The sequence below is a fragment of the Bos javanicus genome, chromosome 2, assembly GCF_032452875.1.
Source record: "Bos javanicus breed banteng chromosome 2, ARS-OSU_banteng_1.0, whole genome shotgun sequence".
Classification (NCBI taxonomy): domain Eukaryota; kingdom Metazoa; phylum Chordata; class Mammalia; order Artiodactyla; family Bovidae; genus Bos; species Bos javanicus.
The window spans coordinates 97,769,949-97,794,877 of NC_083869.1; the positions used below are offsets into that span (position 1 = coordinate 97,769,949).

At 36.2% G+C, this 24,929-nt stretch overlaps 1 protein-coding gene across 15 annotated transcripts in view; it reads left to right on the forward strand.

Annotated features, from left to right (window-relative positions):
* UNC80 (unc-80 homolog, NALCN channel complex subunit) overlaps window positions 1-24,929 on the forward strand; it is a 231,215-nt gene that overhangs the window by 77,727 nt on the left and 128,559 nt on the right. For all 15 annotated transcript variants that reach the window (XM_061383689.1, XM_061383579.1, XM_061383649.1 and 12 more), the window contains exons 21-22: window positions 1,016-1,112; window positions 9,266-9,438. In XM_061383689.1, the coding sequence (XP_061239673.1) occupies window positions 1,016-1,112; window positions 9,266-9,438 (270 nt within the window). The remainder of the gene's footprint in view (window positions 1-1,015; window positions 1,113-9,265; window positions 9,439-24,929) is intronic.

The following is a 24,929-nucleotide window of genomic DNA, read 5'->3' on the forward strand; positions in this document are numbered from 1 at the left end:
TCTCTAGTTTTTCCCATTCTATTGTCTTCCTCTATTTCTTTGCATTGATCACTGAGGAAGGCTTTCTTATCTCTCCTTGCTATTCTTTGGAACTCTGCATTCAAATGGGTATAACTTTCCTTTTCTTCTTTGATTTTGGCTTCTCTTCTTTTCACAGCTGTTTATAAGTCCTCCTTAGACAGCCATTTTGCTTTTTTTGCATTTCTTTCTCTTGGGGATCGTCTTGATCCCTGTCTCCTGTACAATGTCATGAACCTCTGTCCATAGTTCATCAGGCACTCTGTCTATCAGATATAGTCCCTTAAATCTATTTCTCACTTCCACTGTAGAGTCATAAGGTGTTTGATCTAGGTCATACCTGAATGGTCTAGTGGTTTTCCTCATTTTCTTCAATTTAAGTCTGAATTTGGCAATAAGGAGTTCATGATCTGAGCCACAGTCAACTCCCTGTCTTGTTTTTGCTGACTGTATAGAGCTTCTCCATCTTTGGCTGCAAAGAATATAATCAGTCTGATTTCTGTGTTGACCATCGGGTGATGTCCATGTGTATAGTCTTCTCTTGTGTTGGAAGAGGGTGTTTGCTATGACCAGTGCGTTCTCTTGGCAGAACTCTATTAGCCTTTGCCCTGCTTCATTCTGTACTCCAAGGCAAATTTGCCTGTTATTCCAGGTGTTTCTTGACTTCCTACTTTTGCATTCCAGTCCCCTGTAATGAAAACACCTTTTGGGGTGTTAGTTCTAGAAGGTCTTGTAGATCTTCATAGAACCATTCAACTTCAACTTCTTAAGCATTACTAGTTGGGGCATAGACTTGGATTACTGTGATATTGAATAGTTTTCCTTGGAAACGAACAGAGATCATTCTGTATTTTTTGAGATAGCATCCAAGTACTGCATTTCAGGCTCTTTTGTTGACTATGATGACTACTTCATTTCTTCTAAGGTAAAGGTTAGTATAAACACAAAAAATTTCTTTTGAGTTAAGTTATCTGACTTCTTATTTTTTTTTTCTTAGGTCAAATTCACCAGTGCCGTGAAGCTTTCTGAAGGTGGGCCAGGGAGTGGAATAGAAAATGGAAGAGACGAAGAGGAAAATTTCTTCAAACGTCTTGGTAAATGTCACTTGGCCTAAGAATTGCATGCAACTTTCATTACATGTAACAAATATTTGATTAAATTAAATGATCTACTTTATATTTTCCTTGATTTCTTAATAATTTTTTCCTCATATATATGTTGCTTGCATTACTCTTCACTAAGTCATGCCTGACTCTTTGTGACCCCATGGATTGCAGCCTGCCAGGCTTCTCTGTCCATAGGATTTTCCAGGTAGAATACTAGAGTGGGTTGCTATGTCCTATTCCAGGGGAGCTTCCCAATCCAGGGATCGAACCTGCATCTCCTGGGTCTCCTGCATTGACAGGAGGATTCTTTACCACTGTGCCACGTGGCAAGCCGTACCCTTTAGAGGCTTGTATATACATCTCTGTTAACCATTTGGTTTAACACATATTAGTGGATGTTCTACTGTGTTCCTCATTCCCTAGTGGGCCCTGGATTTACAAAGAATAAGGCACAGGCTTTTCTTCTGCTGTTCTGTCCTTTATTAAAAATCCGAGAGCTTTAAAGAACCTTCAGATATCCTTTTATCCACCCACCTATCTACTTAGGAATTCTGCACAGTAAATCCCTGACAGGTGGCCAGCCACCCTCTGAGCACTTCCACCGAGGGGGAGCTTATGACTGTACAAAGCAATCTGTTCCAGAACTAGACAGTTTTCATTGTTAGAAAGACTTTCCTTATATTCTGAAAATATACTTATCCATAAATTTGACTCACTGGTCTAGTTTTGGTATCTCTAGCTGCCCCCACCCCCCCGCCCACACACACACACACACTCATACACTCATTCATACACACATTGCTAGTTTCACCTATTATCTATTTCATGTTCTCTCTTTTGATCTCACTTCTGCTGGTTAAATATTGTTGATTCCTTTTGTTTTACTTACATAGAAGTGTCTCTAGATCTATCACCATCCCGATTCTATTTTACTGTGAATCAGAATTAGATGATATGATTTCAAAATGGGGTGCTTCAGATGGAATGCAATACACTATATTTGACTTTAGTCACTGTAATAGATAGTGTAACTGTTAAGCTCCAGGGGTATAACCAGTAGATGAATACAATTGAAGAGTGCATTGTCTGTTTTCACATCACAGAGTTGGTTTGTGTTGAATTTGGGATTAGCCTTTGCCAGTTGTCCTTTACATGAATGAATATCATGTATTATTTCGATGTAGCTATTATTAATTCTTCATCTCAGAATAAATAATATGTATTGTTTCATTAACATGAAGGGTAGTTAGGTCACTTACCCAGGAAGGAAATTAAGAAATAGGACCCAAAACAAGTTAAATTCTGAATCTTCTATACAATTGTGCTATAAAAATCCATCAGCAGGGACTTCCCTGGACAGCTCCTAGAATACATATAGTTGACTTATTGATTGACAACTTGTGGCTACAGTTTTCAGCCAATGATACATTTAATATACTAATGATCAGCAAGAACTTTCCCACATTATTGCAAAAACATCACCAGACTTTACCAAAAAATTATCTCACTGATACCTTTATAACTCTGTCAAAAGGAGGAAAGTAATTTAGTTTAACATGATATTTTCTTCACGAAACCAAGTGGTTCCTATGTGGTTTTGTTTTGTTGTGTTTTGTCTTTTTAGTGATCCTTTCTATCTAATTCTCTGTTACAGAATTTGGCTAGGCATACATAAATCAAGGGGCTTCCCAGGTGTTGCTAGTGGTAAAGAACCTGCCTGCCAATGAAGGAGATGTAAGAGATGTGGGTTTAATCCTTGGGTTGGGAAATTCCCTGGAGGAGGAAATGGCAACTCATTCCAGTATTCTTGCTTGGAAAATCCCATGGACAGAGGAGCTGGGCAGGCTACAGTCCACAGGGTCATGAAAGGTCAGGTCTGTGGTTTCAAGAATCTTCCTATTAATTGGGAACTTTGTCATTTTCAGTCCTCTTGCACTCTTTCCACTCATATTTCAGAGAAGATGCAGCTAATGTTCAAAGTTGCTAGTATTATAAACAGATTTTTGTGGTGGTTGTTTGAGAAGGAAGTGTGGAACTAAACTACATTCTCTAAATGTGTGCTGTGTTAGCTGGATGTCATTTGACTAGTACTGTGATTGCATCTTCAGGTCCTTTCTGTGCACTGGAGTGTAATTTGATGGAACTGAGACATAACCTCAGAGAGTCGGGTCTCTCACATTGGTTGCCTTCTTAATGAAGCTTTTCTGTACTTTCCCATTTGTGAATTTTTCTCTTTAGTAGAAAAGAAGAAAGCATGATTGAGTTGTTTATCTCCCTTTCCTTCTTCAAGTAATAGGTCAATATTTTTATTCTTACTCTTATTCCAAACATGTTATCATTAGTCTTGCTCATGCACCTTAGTTTCTTCTGGATTTTGTGTTTTTCTCACCACTGTTCTTACAGACTTCAGCCATTGTTTCATGTACTCTTTATATTTCATTCACAAATAGAAAAGACCTGATACAAAATAGTCACACATCCTGAGTCTAGGGTGAGTTTGTGTCAACAGTACCCACAATACAGTCTATCTGTGTGTCTAGAAGACAAAATGATAAAAATCTGGAACTGATTCTGGGATATTTAATGTGTTTTTGACTGAGAAAAGAATGTGGTTTGTACATCATCATTCTTTGTCCATAATCTCTGGCTTGTTAAAAATTTTTAAAGTATTCTATGAGATAATTCTTTTGGAATGTTTTGCAAGAGACAGATATCCCCAGCTATTCTAAAAAATCAAAACAACATTATCTGCTCATCTGAGTACATTGTATTTTGCAACAACTGCCATCCTTGACCTTGTAAACATCTTAACTTTGAACCTGTTTTTGCTTTTTATTTCTTTCTTTTCCTTTTTCTAATACTTTGCAATCTGTGAATAGATGATCACTGCACATCCATTATAGATGCATTGTCCATTTCTTTCTCATTTAAATTACTTTAATTACCTATTTTCTCTGTTTCTTTAAAGTTGTTGAAGAAAGCAAATACCAAACATTCTAACTCTCGGTTTCAATGCAGTACCCTAACTTCACTGGGTTAAGATAAAATGAATATGTGGTTGAATTTTTTAATCTAAGATTTTATTCAACAAATGAAAACTACATTTACTGAACATTTACAGAACTGAAATTACATTCAGAGACCAGCCATCTTTTTCTTCTGTATTTTCCTATTTGCTAAGAATATTTCATTTTAGAAATCATATTGTCTCTATTTGAAGGAAGATATTTCATTAACTAAAACAATGTTTTTTCCCCCCAACTGACCAGGAAAATTGATGACTTCTTTGTGCTCAGCTCTGTCATGAATTGTATGGAAAATGCTTCTTAAAGAAATACTAGATTTTAAAATGTCCTTGAGATCTAGCAACTTTTTGGAAATATATCCTATGTAAATTATACATCAGTAAATTTAATGTAAAAAAATAGTCAATAAGTGTAACTAGAATGTATTGAGACTAAAATATTACTCATGATGGAGCAAGCCAAGAGGCATCCTTACATTCTAGTAAATGTATATAAAAGATTAATAAGGAAGAGGTACATTTTATAAGCAAATTACTTTTAATGTTTCTTTCAGTATCACAATATGAAAGGTCAACAGGGTGCAACTGGACAGTCTGTATCATGTACAGTGTTGATTAATTTCTTACAGTAAATTTTACTGAAAAAATCACAACCTTCAGCAGGATGTAAAAGTCTTCAACATAAACATTTGGGTATTCTAAAACATAGTGTGGCCTGGTGGGAAGAGAACAGGCTGTTTGTTACCAGTTTGGATTTGAATTCTGACCTTATCACTTTCTGTTGCATGAACTTAAACAGAGCTAATTCTCCTGTCCTTTCCTCTTTATCTCTCTGTTTCTATTCCTTCTCATTCTCTCTTTTAAAAATCATTTTAAAGATCTATCTTATATAGCTGTTACAAAAAAATAAAATAAATTATAAAATCTCTCATACAGTACTTGACACATACTAAGTGCTCAAAGAGTTAGTAAATATATTGTTATCTATTAACACTATATGGGCTTCCCAGCTGGCACTAGTGGTAAAGAACCTACTTGCCAGTGCAAGAGACATAAGAGATACAGGTTTGATCCCTGGGTCAGGAAGATTCCCTGGAGGAGGGCATGACAACCCACTCAAGTATTCTTGCCTGGAGAATCCCATGGACAGAGGAGCCTTGTGGGCTACAGTCCACATGATCACAAAAACCAGACATGACTGAAGCAACTTGGCTCACAAGCACATTAATGCTATATAGATACAATGGAAATTTTCTGTTGTAAATAGCTTTTACTCACAGCATGATCCTTACATCCTGGACTTGTGGGGTTTTTACCAAATGTGCATTGTCTGTGAATGATTCTTCACAGAATAGATTCTTACCAACAATGATTGTTTTGATCACTTCTGTTTTCATTATTTTATTTATACTTCTTAATTGTGTTGTTTCTGAAGTTCTTTCTATCAAAATGATACTTTCTTGGGAATTCCCTGAAGGTTCAGTGGTTAGGACTCTGCAGGGGGCAGAGATTCGATCCCTGGTTGGGAAATGAAGATCCTGTATGCCACCTGGCGTGGCCAAAAAAAAAAAAAAAGGAAAGGGAGACTTTCTTTAGTAATATTGAATATATATTTTTAGAAGTAATTATCTTGTCAAAAAATATTGAAAAAATGGTGGTATATTTATTCTTAATGCTTCCTTTAATAAAATGATGAAAACTTTAAATTGGTTAAATAAGAATAAATTTTTTGACCATCCAGTCTATCTTATACATTAGTTCTATTACAAATTTGAGAGTTATCACTTAATGTATCTTAAATCTTAATTATGGTAAGAAATAATGGAACAATTTGATTCACTGAAAAGAAAAATCTTATTATTTGGGAATCTATCTTAAATTCAAAGTTTAAATTTAGGTACAATTAAAAGTTATAAATATTTAATGAATGAGATATCCTGTGGCATGTGTATCTATTAAAGGACTGTATAAAAACGATTAATAAAGTTATATATAGATAGGAAAAATAACAGAAGTTACCTGTTCTAATGGTTTTGCTTATGTTCAATGAGTAAATAGAATAGTATTTTGAAAGACAGCTGTCTGAAGACGATGTTGTCCAGGAAATGTTTGTTCATTATTTGTAGCTTCTAGCTATGCCTTTTTAGGACCATTTGAAATTCTGTCTTCTGAAATTTTTTCCACCTTCAGATTCTTTTTGTGCTACTTCCTTTTGCATTTGATACAAAATATACTTACACTAACTAGAAAAAAATACTGAAGATGCTGAATATGGAATTTTTATTCTAGAATATTTATACTTGAAACACACCCATAAGGAATGAAATATAGGAAATGTTGATAATGATATTTTCATTATATTCTGAGCCATTTTTGTACTTAATGAAAATGTTCAAACATAGACAAAGAGTAAAAAGAGTGGTCCAATGGATTCCAAATATCTATCACCCACTTGTAATAATGAAAAAATTTTTTTGCAATTTGCTTCATCTTATTTTTTAATGTTTTAGAACAAATTCCACACATCATATAATTTCACACCTATATAATTCAGCATGATACTGAGATATTTTGAAAGCTGTTGACCAGGAATTGGTAATTATTTTTAGATAATGCCATAATTTTTTAGCTTGTGGTAATAAATCCAAGGGAATCTGTTCCCCAAGCTTGAACTGCTTTCAAAGAATGAAACACAGGTGCTCACCGTTTCCACTAGTACACGTGATGGCTGACATCCCTATATGCGGCACACTATCATGGTAATCCAAGCTCACAACTATAAATACCACCCTCTTATTTATGAAGAATGCAAGTAATTAAAAGGATAAGTCTAACTCTGGATTTGATTTTTAAGTGCAAATTTGTGAACATTAGTGTTTATTAACAGGAACAAATTATTCACCATATATTCTGCAACTACCAGTTACGACACGTTTGCATGTAGGGCACTTTAGTGGAGAGCAACAGCTATAAGAGCCACTTTTTTAAAGCTGAGGCAGCAAGTGGGAAAGTGGGGCAGTGCTTGGGCGGGATTAAGGTACTTTTTATAGAAGAGGTGAGAAAGCCATTTCCTATAATGGCATCTGTGACTTAGTGAGGACCTGGGGTTGGCAACACTGCAAATGAATGGTGTCAGTATACATTAAGCCATGCACGAGATCAGCCTCCTGGGGGTATATTCTGAAGTGTGAAGAGTCCTTTTCAAAACCATGGGAGGCAATCTGGGCTTGGTTTTTAAAAGTATACTCAATATTATATGAGATTATATATATTACATATAATATAATATATATTATATAAGAGAAACTAAATATTATATATATACATGTGTATACACAAACACACACACATATACTAGAAATTATCAAAAAGCTATGAGATATTTAGGTTGTTTTAAAAAAGAATTGTTCAGTTGCTCAGTTGTGTCCTACTCTTTGTGACCCTGTGGACTGCAGCAGGCCAGGCTTTCCTGTCCTTTGCCATCTCCCACAGTTTGCTCAAACTCATATCCATTGAGTTAGTGATGCCATCCAACCATCTCATCCTCTGTTACCCACTTCTCCTCCTTCCTTCAATCTTTGCCAGCTTTAGAGTCCTTTCCAGTGAGTTGGTTCTTTGCATCAGGTGGCCAAAGTATTGGAGCCTCAACATCAGTCCTTCCAATGAATATTCATGATTGGTTTACTCTAGGGAAAAGTACCTGGGGTTAAAAAACAGATGAAAAACAGTGCTTTGTGTTTTCCTTCCTTAATGTGCGATCCTTAGACTTCCTGTATTAAAATCATGTCACATGTTTGTTAATATTCATAGCCCCCAGACCTATGGAATCAAAACCTCTAGCAATAGAACCTGATATTATGCATTTTAAGGAACTCCAGACAGATTCTCATTCTTATGCAGCTTAACTGGAAAAATAAGTGAAGAAAAATAAGTGGTTCCCAAGCCTCTGATTACTGTGTGGTATCAAGCTGGCAGCATCCTTATCATCTGTGAGGCTTTACAAAACCCACATTCTCATGCTCCTTCCAGAGACACTGGTTCTGAAGTTCTGAATAAGATTCAAAACTTCCCAGATAATTCTGATGCACAGCCAGGTTTGGAAATCTTAGAATTAAATGAGCACTTCCCAAGTCCTTTACAACTCTCATTGTCAATGATTATTTGCATTGGCACCAAGATACCAGGATATTGTCTTTGATATAAGTTTCTTGTAACAGATCTGAAATTGCATAGTGATTTTACATCTTCCATAAAAACAGAATTTAGCTGTTGATTACAGGAAGAATTTTTTAAAATAATCCCCTTAGCAGCGTTAGGGAAGAGACCTGGTATCAAAATGATTGGACCCTATATTCCCTGGTGGTACAGATGGTGAAGAATCTGCCTGCAGTGCCAGAGAGCTGGGTTCAACTGGGTTGGAAAGATCCCCTGGAGAAGGGAACGACTACCCACTACAGTATTCTTGCCTGGAGAATTGCATGAACTTAGGAGCCTGGAGGGCCTACAGTCCATGGGGTCACTTAAAGAGTCGGACATGGCTGAGCGACTAACTCTGAATTTTATATTTATCTTTTTAATTTTTAATCTTTAAGATTTATTTTATTGACACATAGTTGATTTAAAATGTTGTGTTAATTTCTACTGTATAGCAAAGTGATTCAGTTATACATATATTTATACATTATATTTCACATTCTTTTTCATTATGGTTTATCACAGGATATTGAATATAGTTCTCTGTGCTATACAGTAAGACCTTGGTGTTTATCCATTCTGTATATAATAGTTTACATGTGATAATCCCAAACTCCCAGTCCACCCCTCCCTCACGCTCTTCCCCCTTGGCAACCATGACTCTGTTCTCTATGGATTGGACCCTATATTTAAATAGTTGTGTAACACCCCGTATTTACATACGCAGTGTGTCACCAGAGTCTTAAAAGTCAAGGCATGTCCAAATCAAGCATTAGATAGAGAGGAGGGAGGTGTAGTTCAAGAAAATGTTCTCAGGACAACACTACAGAAAATAGGTTGTTGAAACTTGAAAGCTCTTTTAAAATTTACAATCATTACACTCTCTCTCCTTCTTTCTTCCAACATGGGAAAACCCCCACAGGTTGCCACAGTTTCGATGACCATCTGCCTTCCAACCAAGATGGCGGAAAAAGCAAAAACGTGGTGAATCTTGGAGCAATCCGACAAGGCATGAAGCGCTTTCAGTTTCTGTTAAACTGCTGTGAGCCAGGGACAATTCCTGATGCATCGATCTTGGCAGCTGCCTTGGATCTTGTAAGTTGTTGCAAGAATTTTCTCACCCTGTACTCCGTTCCAGTTAATTCTGCTAATGGAGGAAAGCATGAATCCCTAATCCTAACCTTAACTATGGATTTATGTTTTGGCCTTATTTTTTCCCCTCAGCGTTAGTGGGAAAAGGAGGGAAAAGGTGGTGAGGTAAAAGAAGAAAAGAAATGAGGAAAATTCTTAGTAAATAAATTCTATATAGCATCATAATTTAAAGTTTATGAATCTTTTAAATATAATACATATATTAAAATATATAAAATATATTCTGTATAGCATCATGATTAAAAGTGTATGAGTTACATTCCAGAACAGTATGAGACTTCCTGGCTTAAAATCTCCCTGACATCTGTTAGCCAAACACTGTAAAATGAGATTAAATGTAATAAGAGTAATAATAATATTATGTCTACCTCCTAGGGCTAGTGTGAGGATTAAATGAGATACTGGGTATAAAGTCTTCAGCGCAATGCTTGAAATATGGCAAGTTCTCAATAAAGTAGGCCATTATTATTGTTAATTGTTATTAGTCATGTCTGTCATATATTTGTCCTTTAAACTCTGTCTTGGTTTAATTACCTGTTCGTTGAGGGAGAATATGAAGCAAGGATCAATTGAAATTAATAGTACAGAAGCACCTTGAACATTGTGTGGCATTATTCACATGTAAGAGATTTAAGAGTATAATGTGGATCTTGTTTATAAAGTATTTTTGCCAGGTAAACGAAGCCCAGACATGAGTTTAGAACTGTCTCTCAATTTCCTTTATTTACCTTCTGGTTTAATAAATTCTTCATATGCTGCATAAATACTGGGTACAAAATACCAAGTAAATATCAAGAAATGAAAGTCTTTTACATTAACATTTCAAAAAGAATTAAAGTAGACATTTTTACAACAGAAACCCTTTAGCCCATTTTATAACTCATGATCATATAAATGCTGGCCACTCATATTTTTGCCTTGGAAAATCATCTAAAGCTTATAATTCATGACATTTTTCTGTGACATTAATAGTTTTTACTGTCATGATATTTAGTGACCGGCAAGGTATGTAGCTTCACGTAAGCCTGAAATGCAAATACCACTGTAATCACCCAAAGGTTATTTATATAAAATTTTTCAGTCAGTTTCTCACTTTTGGATATTGGCCTTTGCAAATATTTTTCTTAATTCCAAAGTAGTTAATGTGTATTGATATATGCTATGGTGACTGTAAAATGTAGAGAGTCACAGGTCTCTAGGAGAGCTGAGGCAGGTGGCAATCAAAGAATGAGATGCCTGTCTAAAGCAAGAGAGCTAACAAGGCAGAGAGCCAGTTTCTTGTTATCTAAGTGGAAGAGTGGTAACTAGCCTGTCACTCTTTTGCGTCATGCATGGTTCTTCTTAATTACATCTTGATCTATTCTGAAAGGAGCACATTAAAATAAATTAATGTAACAAATTGATAAAGAAAGGACAATTTAGAAAATAAGTAAGTACATGGTTACTTCACAAAAAATACTAAAGCCAGTAAAGTGTGCCACATTTTATTTGCACTTCAGAAATACTCATTAAAATATCCATAAATTCCTGTATTATAACTGTCAGATTTGTGATGATTAGAAAGTGCTAACAGAGTATAAAATATCATGGTGTTGGTAGCAGTGGAAGCAGCAGGATTTGATTAGGGAACAGAAGAGAGTATTGGAATAACAGGGTGACAGTGAGAATGCAGTAAGGGTGAGCAGAGTTCTCAGCCTCTCCTGAGTTGTTAGTAATTTTCGACTGGATCTAGTCATAGAGGAAGAGAAACATATATTTGATATATCAAATATCAAACGGAAAGTATGGTGAAATTTGAAAGCCTGGAATTCAGTGTGGCTTATAAGATACTCATCATATAATAATTGATTAATTAACTCAGCCAATATCTCTTGAAGGTTTCCTATGTGCCAGGCATAGTGCAGTAAAGGATAACACAACAGAACTCAACTGGAAAGCATTACCTGTTTTGCAACTTTCCTTATGAAGATAATATTTGTATGGTGATCTCTCTTCTAGACTTAAAGTGTACAGCATTCTTAGGTTGACAGACTAATGGTTAACACTTACTGTGTGCCTACTGTATTTCCAAAAAAAAAAAAAATGAAGCTCAGAAAGACCAACTGGCCAAGGGCTCAAAGTCAACAAATGATAGAGCTGGATTAGAGCAGACCCTCTATTTTATACAACACCATGCTGACTCTCTCATTAAAAAATTATGTGAGATCACTACAGGAACTTTAAAATATGAAAAATAAGAAATTCTATATTTTAAACCTGATAGTTTAAATGTGGTTTTAGAAACTGATGATGACAGAAGCTATTGGAACAATTTATTAAATACACAATAGCAATGTTGCATTAGAACTTTGTGGGTAATCTGTGCTGTAGAATTCCAAATGTACTATTGTGTCCATCTTTGTCTCAATTCTGAAGTCACAGATACTTTGGAAAATTTTTAGACAAAGGAACCATCAAATTTTATTAGCATTTACTGATGGTATAAAACAGAAGGAATAAATACTTCCTACATAGAAGGCTTTTAAGAGTTATAAGATATGTGGGCATGGAAAAAACAGGAGGCTTGACACAAACAGATTGATATACTTGAAGATTTAATAAATAACCCCAGTCAAGCAAATTAGCACTGGCTTCTGAATGGAGATTATGTTAATAAGAATATTGATGAATACTTTGATAGTCATCAATACTTTGTTTTGATGCTGGAATTTTATTCCTTCTCATCAGATGTTTCCATACCTATATAATCTCTAACTGCTATAATGCTTGGAGTTTCCAAGGATATTTAATTAGTGGCAGAATTCCATAGAACTTTTAAAATTATTTTACATCTTCCAAATAAGATTGTGGCCAGTTAGTTACCAAATCACTAGATTCTCCTTTCTTCCTTTCCTGTTGGACCAATTCTGGTCTGCTTGATCTTCTCAATCTTATTAATCTCATGGTAAGAAATAAAGGAGATTTGATATTTATAAGCAATATCTTCAAGCTTCAAAGTAAAGAAGCATTTTTTGATCATTATAGATATCCAGTGATGAAGTAGATACATTGAGAAGTAATGAGCTCTTTTTCATTACACTGGACTCAATGGGGGAGGTTTACAGGGGGACTTAAGAAGTAGGTGGTTAGTGTGAGTTTCTTTATTATCTGAGAGTCTTTGATTCTAGGTCAAGGTCAAGGAGTATCCAGAGGTCAGTATCAGTCAAGATTAAAAGGAAACAGAGAAATTACAGGCAGACCTGGTTGGTTGAAAAAAAAAAAAAAACAACAGATGAGATAGATAATGATGGTGATGATGGTAAAAAGAGGGGACAGGTGATGATGGTGGTGATGGTAAAAAGAGGGGCTAGGTGATGGTGGTGGTGATGGTAGCCATTGTGGTGGTGGTGGCGATGATGGTAGTCATCATGATGGTCATGATGATAGTAGTCATGGTGGTAGTGGTAGTGGTGGCAGAGATGAGGGTAGAAAGTAACATTTTCATTATTTATCACAGTTTATAAAGCACCTTCATATTCATTATTTTATTTGTTGATATAAGAGGAAAGGATTAAGCCAGGAAATGGTCTCCAAATGAGGGCACCCTTAACTTCAATTTCTCAGATACAGAAAAGTGAAGGAACAAAAATCACTGGTGAATGCTGGCAAGAGGACTGAGAGGAAGGAAAGTGTGGCTGCATGTCCAATATGTTTGAAGCAAGTGGCATTCTCTTTTTACCATCATTTATGCAAGTGCGGCAGTGGCAGTTGTTCATACCTGTTGATCTGGGGTTAAGAGCCCCTTGAGATTAATGTTCACAAATGTCTTTTATTAGATGTGTTATTACATTTTGTATCCTCTGTGTTTGCTTTCACTTAATACCTGACTTCATCTGCTTCCCGACTTTCAGAAATGCTTCACTTTTAAATATGTTTTACATGTTTTCCAATGCATTTGTGGTTTTAGTGTATGAATATATAGATATAGAAATATGTAGATGTAGATATCTGTCTAGTCAAAGCTATGGTTTTTCCAGTGCTCATGTATGGATGTGACAGTTGGACTATAAAGAAAGCTGAGCACCAAAGACTTGATGCTTTTGAACTGTGGTGTTGGAGAAGACTCTTGAGACTCCCTTGGACTGCAAGGGGATCCAACCAGTCCATCTTAAAGGAAATCAGTCCTGAATATTCACTGAAAGGAGTGATGCTGAAGCTGAAACTCCAATACTTTGGCCACCTGATGTGAAAAACTGACTCATTTGAAAAGACCCTGATGCTGGGAAAGATTGAAGGTGGGAGGAGAAGGGGGCAACAGAGGATAAGATGGTTGGATGGTATCACTGACTCAAATGGATATGAGTTTGAGTAAACTCCAGGAGTTGGTGATGGACAGGCAAGCCTGACGTGCTACAGTCCATGGGTTCTCAAAGAGTTGGACATGGCTGAGCGACTGAACTGAACTGAACTGGGATATAGATATAAATGACATAGATGGATAGATTGATGATAGATACAGATGTCAGATATATATGCAGATGCATATGTACATACAGATAGGTAGAGATAAGTAGATAGATAGATACAGATATAGGTATAGATTCTACCATTTCATCCTATATGATTTGGGAGAGGAAGGGAAAATGAATATATTCAGTTCATCATCATTTTACAGTCCAGCACTCTCCCATCTCCTTTTCGTTGTTTGCTTTTGTTGGATGTTGCATTCATTTTTTAACTACAACTTAAATGCAATGTTTACCTTATGATGTAGCTTTTATTTCAGAAAATTGTCATTGTCTCTTTACCTGCATCATAGAATTTCAATGTGATTTTTTTTATAATTTACAATTTTCTTCAGAATTAAAATGCATTATTAAATGAAAGAAATGCTAGAAATGTCAGTGTTCAAAGTCTTGCCCATCTGAAGGTTTTTGTTTTAAACAATCCTCTTGTCATTATTACTATGACTATGAAGGGATAATTGGTTCAGTTTTTGTTTCAGCACAGCTCCTCCTCACACTGTTTCTCTCCAGTATAAATTTAATAAATGCAACTCTAAGACATTTTTTAAAAGACATGATTTAGAAAGGATATATTTCATCTTTAGGTTGATATAATCTACAAGTACAAAAAATAGAAAAATTATGTAGTTTGAACAAAAGGCGTTTTTGTCTGTTTTCTATATATTTCAGGTGAAATCATCTTTCATTTTTTATCCAGACAAATACATAGCATGTACAGACATAGTGATGTCTCATCTACTGGTTAATTTACTAGCATGAATAACACACAATAATGTCAATTTGCTTTAGTAACAATTCCATGAATATAAGATTCCCATGGGATCATAGTTTTCTCCCTAGTCTGTGGAAAAATAAAATCTAATTCATGTTAAATTATAATAGTTTCATAAATAGATAACTTTAGGAGGAAAGATTATATAATTTGTATTCTAACTGGGACACTTTTGAGAGTGAAATGGGGTGTTATCAATAATCATACCAATTAGACATAAACTAGAACTCTCCTGGGGAAAATGAAACATTAGGTTACCATATAGTCATACTTTTAGGTTCACTGCTACAAATTTAATCCACATTGGAGTTCACCATCATAAGACTACTTGGTGATCGATGGAAATTACCTTTTTTCAAGGAATTAGGAATATATGCAGACAGGGAACTATAAAAGCAAAGTAATATTGTGTTTTCTTTTGAATCATAAGGAAAGTTGAAGTAATCCAGTAATAACCAAAGCTAAATGGTCCAATTATACACTTTATTCTAGTGGTACTCCTATATTGAATTAAAAAAAAAATCTGACTATGAAATGTAGCAGTCAGGCACATAAAAAAAGATATGTCATAAATATGTAGCATTTAAACAAAAAAATTTTAATGTCATATGTTCATCATATATGTTAAAAAGTAGTACATTTCAAAATTTTTTTAAGTCCCTTATATTCCTTTCCTAATCACTCATCCCTACTTATCAGAAGACCCTGCTGTCTCAAACTTTAATTTTCCCTGTGCTTGGCTTATTTTGCTGCATAAGTTTGTATCCCTAGAGAATATGTCATTTTGTTCTGTTTCCTCATGCTGTATTTTAATATATACATTTTAATATAATTTATCAAAATTTTCTTTAATGGTTTTTTTTAGTCTTTTTAAAGAAATCACACAGTAATAAAAAATACATGTTACATTTTCCTCTAAAATTTTAAAGTTTACATTTCACATTTAGGTCTTTAACTAGAATTTACTGTGTGTATAAAGTGGGATTCTTTCCTTTTTTTCTTTTTATTTCACATGTAAAAAAAAATCCTAGGATGTTATTTTGACTAATTCATTCTTCATTATCTGATATGCAACACCATCCTAATCATGTGTCCAGTTTCTATACATGCATGGATGTGGTTCCGAGTGTTTTTCTATTCCATTCCCTGTGGCTTTGAGTTAATCTACTATGTCTTAATAGCTCAAACTTTGAACATCACCTAATTATTCTTTGCTCTTCCATGTAAATTTTATAATTAGCTTTTCAATTTCTCTGAAAATTCTTTGATATATTCTTGGAATTACATTGAGCCCACAGATAAATTTGGATGTAATTAAAATTCAAATTGAGATTCAGAGTTGAATTGATTATTCAAAAGTTTTATTTCTCTCTGAGTCAGTTTAAGTAATTTTACATTTTTCAGTAATTTGTCAGGTTTACCTCAATTTTCATATTTGTTGGATTAAAATTGATAATTTTCTTATTAATATTTGCAGCATCTATTATTATTTTATCTGTTTTTATTCCTAAAATTGTCTCCTTAGGCTTGCCAGGTATTTGTCAATTTTGTTAGTCTTTTTTAACAATCTTGTTGATTCTCTCTATTATGTCTTATTCTCTAACTCATTAATGCCTTATTATTTTTTTATTGAGGTAGAGTTGATTTAAAGGTTGTGTTAGGTTGTTTTGGGTGTACAACAAAGTGATTCAGTTTTATATATATATATATATAATTTTTAAAGATTATTTTCCCTCATAGGTTATTACAAAATATTGAGTATACCCTGCCCTTATTTTTTATTCTTCTTATTGCTTTGAATTCATTGTATTATTATTTAGCTTATTAGCTGATGGCTTGGCTCATACTTTTATTTTCGTCTGTTCAAAACTGAGCATTAGAATTTTAGCATTACTACTTTAATCACATGACATAAATTTTGATAAGCAGTATGTTTGTTATAATTTATATTTAAGCATTTTAAAATTTAATTATTTCCTTTTCCATGAGTCATTTAATAGATGTGTGTGCATTTCAATTTATAAATTTCAGAGTTTTGCTAGGTATCCATTTGTTATTGATTTATAACTTCATTTGCAGATACTGATTCTTTGGAATTAAAGTTGCTTTATAAACTAGAGCATTATATAATTTTCATAAATGTTCCATGTGTAGTTGAAAAGAATGTGCATTCTCTAATTGTTGGGTATAACAGTGACTTTTCTTTCCTTTTTCTTAATTGAAGTATAGGTGACAATATTATATTAATTTCAGGTGTACAATGTAGTGATTTGGCATTTATATGCATTATGAATTGATCACCATAAAGCTAGTAACCAACTGTCACCATACAATGTTCAGTTCAGTTCAGTTCAGTTCAGTCGCTCAGTTGTGTCCGACTCTTCCAGACCCCATGAATCGCAGCACGCCAGGCCTCCCTGTCCATCACCAACTCCTGGATTTCACCCAGACTCACGTCCATCGAGTCAGTGATGCCATCCAGCCATCTCATCCTCTGTTATGCCCTTCTCCTCCTGCCCCCACTCCCTCCCAGCATCAGAGTCTTTTCCAATGAGTCAACTCTTCGCATGAGGTGGCCAAAGTACTGGAATTTCAGCTTTAGCATCATTCCTTCCAAAGAAATCCCAGGGCCGATCTCCTTCAGAATGGACTGGTTGGATCTCCTTGCAGTCCAAGGGACTCTCAAGAGTCTTCTCCAACACCACAGTTCAAAAGCATCAATTCTTCGGCGCTCAGCCTTCTTCACAGTTCAACTCTCGCATCCATACATGACCACAGGAAAAACCATAGCCTTGACTAGACGAACCTTTGTTGGCAAAGTAATGTCTCTGCTTTTCAATATGCTATCTAGGTTGGTCATAACTTTCCTTCCAAAGAGCAAGCATCTTTTAATTTCATGGCTGCAGTCACCATCTGCAGTGATCTTGGAGCCCTAAAAAATAAAGTCTGACTGTTTCCACTGTTTCCACCTCTATTTGCCATGAAGTGATGGGACCGGATGCCATGATCTTCGTTTTCTGAATGTTGAGCTTTAAGCCAACTTTTTCACTCTCCGCTTTCACTTTCATCAAGAGGCTTTTTAGTTTCTCTTCACTTTCTGCCATAAGGGTGGTGTCATCTGCATATCTGAGGTTATTGATATTTCTCCCGGCAATCTTGATTCCAGCTTGTGTTTCTTCCAGTCCAGCGTTTCTCATGATGTACTCTGCATATAAGTTAAATAAACAGGGTGACAATATACAGCCTTGACGTACTCCTTTTCCTATTTGGAACCAGTCTGTTGTTCCATGTCCAGTTCTACCTGTTGCTTCCTGACCTGCATACAAATTTCTCAAGACGCAGGTCAGGTGGTCTGTTATTCCTATCTCTTTCAGAATTTTCCACAGTTTATTGTGATCCACATAGTCAAAGGCTTTGGCATAGTCAGTAAAGCAGAAATAGATGTTTTTCTGGAACTCTCTTGCTTTTTCGATGATCCAGCAGATGTTGGCAATTTGATCTCTGGTTCCTCTGCCTTTTCTAAAACCAGCCTGAACATCTGGAAGTTCACGGTTCATGTACTGCTGAAACCTGGCTTGGAGAATTTGGAGCATTACTTTACTAGCGTGTGAGATGAGTGCAATTGTGCGGTAGTTTGAGCATTCTTTGGCATTGCCTTTCTTTGGGATTGGAATGAAATCCAATCCAGTCCTGTGGTCACTGCTGAGTTTTCCAAATTTGTTGGCATAATGAGTGCAGCACTTTCACAGCATCATCTTTCAGCATTTGAAATAGCTCAACTGGAATTCCATCACCTCCACTAGCTTTGTTCATAGTGATGCTTTCTAAGGCTCACTTGACTTCACATTCCAGGATGTCTGGCTCTAGGTCAGTGATCACACCATCGTGATTATCTGGGTTGTGAAGATCTTTTTTGTACAGTTTTTCTGTGTATTCTTGCCACCTCTTCTTAATATCTTCTGCTTCTGTTTGGTCCATACCATTTCTGTCCTTTATCGAGCCCATCTTTGCAGGAAATGTTCCCTTGGTATCTCTAATTTTCTTGAAGAGATTTCTAGTCTTTCCCATTCTGTTGTTTTCCTCTATTTCTTTGCATTGATCAATGAGGAAGGCTTTTTTATCTCTTCTTGCTATTCTTTGGAACTCTGCATTCAAATGTTTATATCTTTCCTTTTCTCTTTTGCTTTTCACTTCTCTTCTTTTCACAGCTATTTGTAAGGCCTCCCCAGACAGCCATTTTGCTTTTTTGCATTTCTTTTCCATGGGGATGGTCTTGATCCCTGTCTCCTGTACAATGTCATGAACCTCCGTCCATAGTTCATCAGGCACTCTATCTATCAGATCTAGGCCCTTAAATCTATTTCTCACTTCCACTGTATAATCATAAGGGATTTGATTTAGGTCATACCTGAATGATCTAGTGGTTTCCCCTACTTTCTTCGATTTAAGTCTGAATTTGGCAATAAGGAGCTCATGATCTGAGCCACAGTCAGCTCCTGGTCTTGTTTTTGCTGACTGTATAGAGCTTCTTCATCTTTGGCTGCAAAGAATATAATCAGTCTGATTTCTGTGTTGACCATCTGGTGATGTCCATGTGTAGAGTCTTCTCTTGTGTTGTTGGCAGAGGGTGTTTGTTATTACCAGTGCATTTTCTTGGCAAAACTCTATTAGTCTTTGCCCTGCTTCATTCTGTATTCCAAGTCCAAATGTTCCTGTTACTCCAGGTGTTTCTTGTTATTATATATTATTGACTATATTCCCTATACTGTACATTATATCCCAATGACTTATTTATTTTATAATTGAAAACTTGAAACTTTTAATCCTCTTCACCTGTTTCACCTAAGCCCCATTCCTCACTCAACTCCGTACTTCTGGCAAGCACCAGTTTTCTATGTCTGTTTCTGTTTTGTTTGTACATTTTGTTTGTTTGTTTTTTAGATTCCAAATATCAGTGAAATCATACAGTATTTTTCTTTTTCTGTTTAACTTATTTCACTTAACATATTCCCTCTAGGTCTATCAGGGTATGGTATTTCATATTCAAGTCTTCTACATCCTTATTTTTTTCTCCTCACAACTTAATCTGAGATGCCAAGTCAGTTTAGTCACTCATCATGTCCGACTCTTTGAGACCCCATGGACTGCAGCACTCCAGACTTCCCTGTCCATCACCAACTCCTGGAGCTTACTCAAACTCATGTCCATAGAGTCAGTGATACCATCCAACCATCTCATACTCTGTCGTCCCCTTCTCCTCCCACCTTCAATCTTTTCCAGCTTCAGGGTCTTTTCAAATGAGTCAGTTTTTTGCATCAGGTGGCCAAAGGACTGGAGTTTCAGCTTCAGCATCGCTCCTTTCAATGAATATTCAGGGCTGATTTCCTTTAGGATGGACTGATTGGATCCCCTTGCAGTCCAAGGAACTCTCAAGAGTCCCTGTCTTACTATTCTGTCTAGGTTGGTAAACATTCAGAAAACTAAGATCATGGCATCTGGTCCTATCACTTCATGGCAAGTAGATGGGGAAACAGTGGAAACAGTGCCAGACTTTATTTTGGGGGGCTCCAAAAATCACTGTAGATGGTGACTGAAGCCATAAAATTAAAAGATACTTGCTTCTTGGAGGAAAAGCTATGACCAACCTAGACAGCATATTAAAAAGCAGAGACATTACTTTGCCAACAAAGGTCTATCTAGTCAAAGCTATGGTTTTTCCTGTAGTCATGTATGGATGTGAGGGTTGGACTATTAAAGAAAGCTGAGCACCGGAGAACTGATGCCTTTGAACTGTGGTGTTGGAGAAGACTCTTGAGAGTCCCTTGGACTGCAAGGAGATCCAAGGAGATCCTAAAGGAAATCAGTCCTGAATATTCATTGGAAGGACTGATGCTAAAGCTGAAACTCCAATCCTTTGGCCGCCTGATATGAAGAACTGACTTATTTGAAGAGACCCTGATGCTGGGAAAGATTGAAGGCAGGAGGAGAAGGGGATGAGATCGGATGAGATGGTTGGATGGTATCACTGACTCAATGGACATGACTTTGAGTAAACTCTGGGAGCTGGTGATGGACAGGGAGGCCTGGCATGCTGCAGTCCATGGGGTTGCAAAGAGTCAGACATGACTGAGCAACTGAACTGAACTGAACTGAGGTTTGTCATAGCTTTTCTTCTAAGAAACAAGTCTTTTAATTTCATGGCTGCATTCACCATCTGCAGTGATTTTGAAGCCCCCCAAAATAAAGTCTCTCACTGTTTCCATTGTTTGCCCATCTGTTTGCTATGAGCTGATGGGACAGGATGCCATAATCTTAGTTTTCTGAATGTTGAGTTTTAAGACAACTTTTTCACTCTCCTTTTTTACTTTCTCAAGAGGCTCTTTAGTTCTTCACTTTCTGCCATAAAGGTGGTATCATCTGCATGTCTGAGGTTATTGATATTTCTCCCGGCAGTCTTGATTCCAGCTTGTGTTTCTTCCAGTCCAGCATTTCTCATGATGTACTCTGCATGTAAGTTAAATAAGCAGGGTGAGGATATACAGACTTGACGTACTCCTTTTCCTATTTGGAATCAGTCTGTTGTTCCATGTCTGCTCCTAACTGTTGCTTCTTGTCCTACATACAGATTTTTCAGGAGGCAGGTCAGGTGGTCTGTTATTCCCATCTCTTTAAGAATTTTCCACAGTTTGTTATGATCTACACAGTCAATGGCTTTGGCATAATCAATAAAGCAGAAGTAGATGTTTTTCTCGGAGAAGGCAATGGCAACCCACTCAGTACTCTTGCCTGGAAAATCCCATGTATGGAGGGGCCTGGTGGGCTGAAGTCCATGGGGTTGCTAGGAGTTGGACACGACTGAGCGACTTCACTTTCATGCATTGGAGAAGGAAATGGCAACCCACTCCAGTGTTCTTGCCTGGAGAATCCCAGGGACAGGGGAGCCTGGTGGACTGCCGTCTATGTGGTTGCACAGAGTCGGACACGACTGAAACGACTTAGCAGCAGCAGCAGCAGCAGATGTTTTTCTGGTATTCTCTTGCTTTTTCGATGATCCAGTGGATGTTAACAATTTGATCTCTGGTTCCTCTGGCTTTTCTAAATCCAACTTGGATATCTGGAAGTTCATGGTTCATGTACTGTTGAAGCCTGGCTTGGAGAATTTTGAGCATTACTTTACTAGCATGTGAGATGAGTGCAATTGTGTAGTAGTTTGAGCCTTCTTTGGCATTGCCTTTCTTTGGGATTGGAATGAAAACTGATCTTTTCCAGTCCTGTGGTCACTGCTGAGTTTTCCAAATTAGTTGGCATATTGAATGCAGCACTTTCACAGCATCATCTTTTAGGGTTTGAAATAGTTCAGCTGGAATTCATCACCTCCACTAGCTTTGTTTGTAGTGATGCTTCCTAAGGCCCGCTTGACTTCACATTCCAGGATGTCTGCCTCCTGCCTCTAGGTGAGTGATCACACCATCATGGTTATCTGGGTCATGAAGATCTTTTTTGTATAGTTCATCTGTGTATTCTTGCCACCTCTTCTTAATATCTTCTGCGTCTGTTAGGTCCATACAATTTCTGTCCTTTATTGTGCCCATCTTTGCATGAAATGTTCCCTTGGTATCTGTTGAAGAGATACCAATTTTCTTGAAGAGATCTCTAGTCTTTCACATTCTATTTTTTTCCTCTATTTCTTTGCATTGATCACTGAGGAAGGCTTTCTTATCTCTCCTTACTATTCTTTGGAATAGCATTCCAAATGGGTATATCTTTCTTTTCTCCTTGGCCTTTCACTTCTCTTCTTTTCTCAGTTATTTGTAAGGCTTCCTCAGACAACCATTTTGCATTTCTTTTTCTTGGGGATGGTCTTGATCACTGCCTCCTGTACAATGTCACGAACCTCCATCCATAGTTCTTCAGGCACTCTATCAGATCTAATCCCTTGAATCTATTTGTCACTTCCACTGTATATTGGTAAGGGATTTGATGGCAGAGTTATCCATTTACCTTGAAGTTCCAGCAATTTTTGTTTTATTGATTTAGAGGAGGCAGGTAGTTTAGAAATATAATATGTATCAGGTCCTATAAAAATATTATCACTACCTTGTTCTTGTTCAGTCACTCAGTCATGTCCAACTCGTTGTGACCCCGTGGACTGCAGTACACCAGGCTACCCTGTCCTTCACCATCTCCTGGAGCTTGCTCACAGTCTTATTAAGTCAGTAATGCCATCCAACCATCTGTCCTCTGTCGTCCCCTTCTCCTCCTTCCTTCAGTCTTTCCCAGCATCAGGGCCTTTTCACTACCTAGTGACCCAATTTATTTTTAGTATATAAGGATATATTTTTCTTTAATATTAATACAGTTGAAACAAGTTTAGTAGTTTAGCATTGGACTTGTATATCTTTTTGTAAATCCTTTCAACATTTCTATATCTTTGTGTTTTAGTTTTATCTCTTATAGAAAACAAGTATTTGAATTTTAAACCATTTTAATGATCTTTTTCCCTAGAAAGTTTAGTACATTTGCACAGATTATATTTACTTATATAGATTCAGTTCTGTCTTCTTCGGACTACTTACCACATTTTTTTTTACTGTTTCATTGTATGTGTGTTCTTGTTTCAATTTCATGCCTTCTTTTGAATTATGTTGGATTTTTCTTTGCTTTGGTTTAGCTTTGTTTTATTCATTTCCCTTATCAGTTTGAAATTTGTTATATTCTATTTATATTTTTAAAATTGCATGCATATTTAACTCAATGCAGTCTAAAATTAATGAATATCTTTACTCTTCATGCAAATAATAAAAGACTGTAGAGGGTTTTAATGCCAGTTGTCCAAGATTTAGTTCTCTGTTTTTGTTTTAACATTGACAAAGTAAACTTTATTTTTATTAGTTGTTAGGAAAATAATTTTTAAATTTGCCCAAGAGCTGAGTATAGTCTTTGCTCACCATTTCTCCTTGCATCTCAGACATTCCTTCCTAGGATCTATGTCCTTCTTCTAAAAGAAACCTTTCAGACATTTCTTTGGTGATGATCTACTGGCAGTAGCTCTCTCAACTGAAGTTTAATAAAAAAAAATACTCCCACCTGGGATATTGGCTTTATAAAGGAGTATGTGGCCTGACCCTCCACTCCACATGAATACTGACATTTAATTTGTGGTCCATTGAAAACCCATACTCCGGTCTTGCCATAGTCAATAGAAACCCTCAGAGCAAATATTCCTTCACTAGTTCACACCTTTCTCCCTGCCTTCACTCTAGAATTGAATTTTCTTGTAATTTCTACTTTTCAATGGTCTATCATCTCATATCAGAAGCAAAAGCAAAAATAAAGTGAAAAAAATTTGGATATTTTATCCAGCACTTTTAAATGTCTAAACCAAAAGATGTTTGTCTTCACACTTAATCCATCATATTGTCAGAAATAGGAGTCCTTATTTGGTTTTTAAAACAATTATGCAAGATATTAGCATGATCTGAGTGTTAAAATGCCAACCCAGCCAAACTACGTACTCAACTGAAATGCCTGCATCTAGCCTGACACTGAATCATTTCAGTTGCCCGCAGCTACTGCAGGAATGCGCAGGGACAGAGACAGCCTGTCAGTTGCTTAATGATCTCGGGCAGAGAATTCAATACAAGCTAAGTAATAAATACTGGCTCACAAGCACGTGCCCTCCAGCAAACAAGGTTCCAGCATACACTAAGACCCACAATGCCTGCTTATTCCCAGTGGTCTTAAATAAATAAGTATCTTACACCAGCAAGAGCTTTACATTTTATTGTAAGGCAATAAAAATATTATGTAATTCCCCAGGAACCAACATAAAACATTGTCTTTAAAACAGTTCCTGCCCTGGTGTTGTTATGAGTTTTCAGGATCAATCAGGGTTTCTTCTTACATAACAAGTTTACATAAGTCCTTCAGGGGAAGGAATGTATCGCAATTATAACCTTCAATTAACCATCATATCTTGGTAACGATATTTTCTACGTCCCCAGGCAAAATAAAGCACAGCTGTTTGAATTAGTATTCTAGTTCTCTGCTTTACCTTCATAAAGGAAACATTCAATATACATAACAATCTTATCAAATGCAGGAAAAAGTGCCAAAAGAAGTCAAGGGGAAATAGCCTGATACTTGAAGTTTTCTAG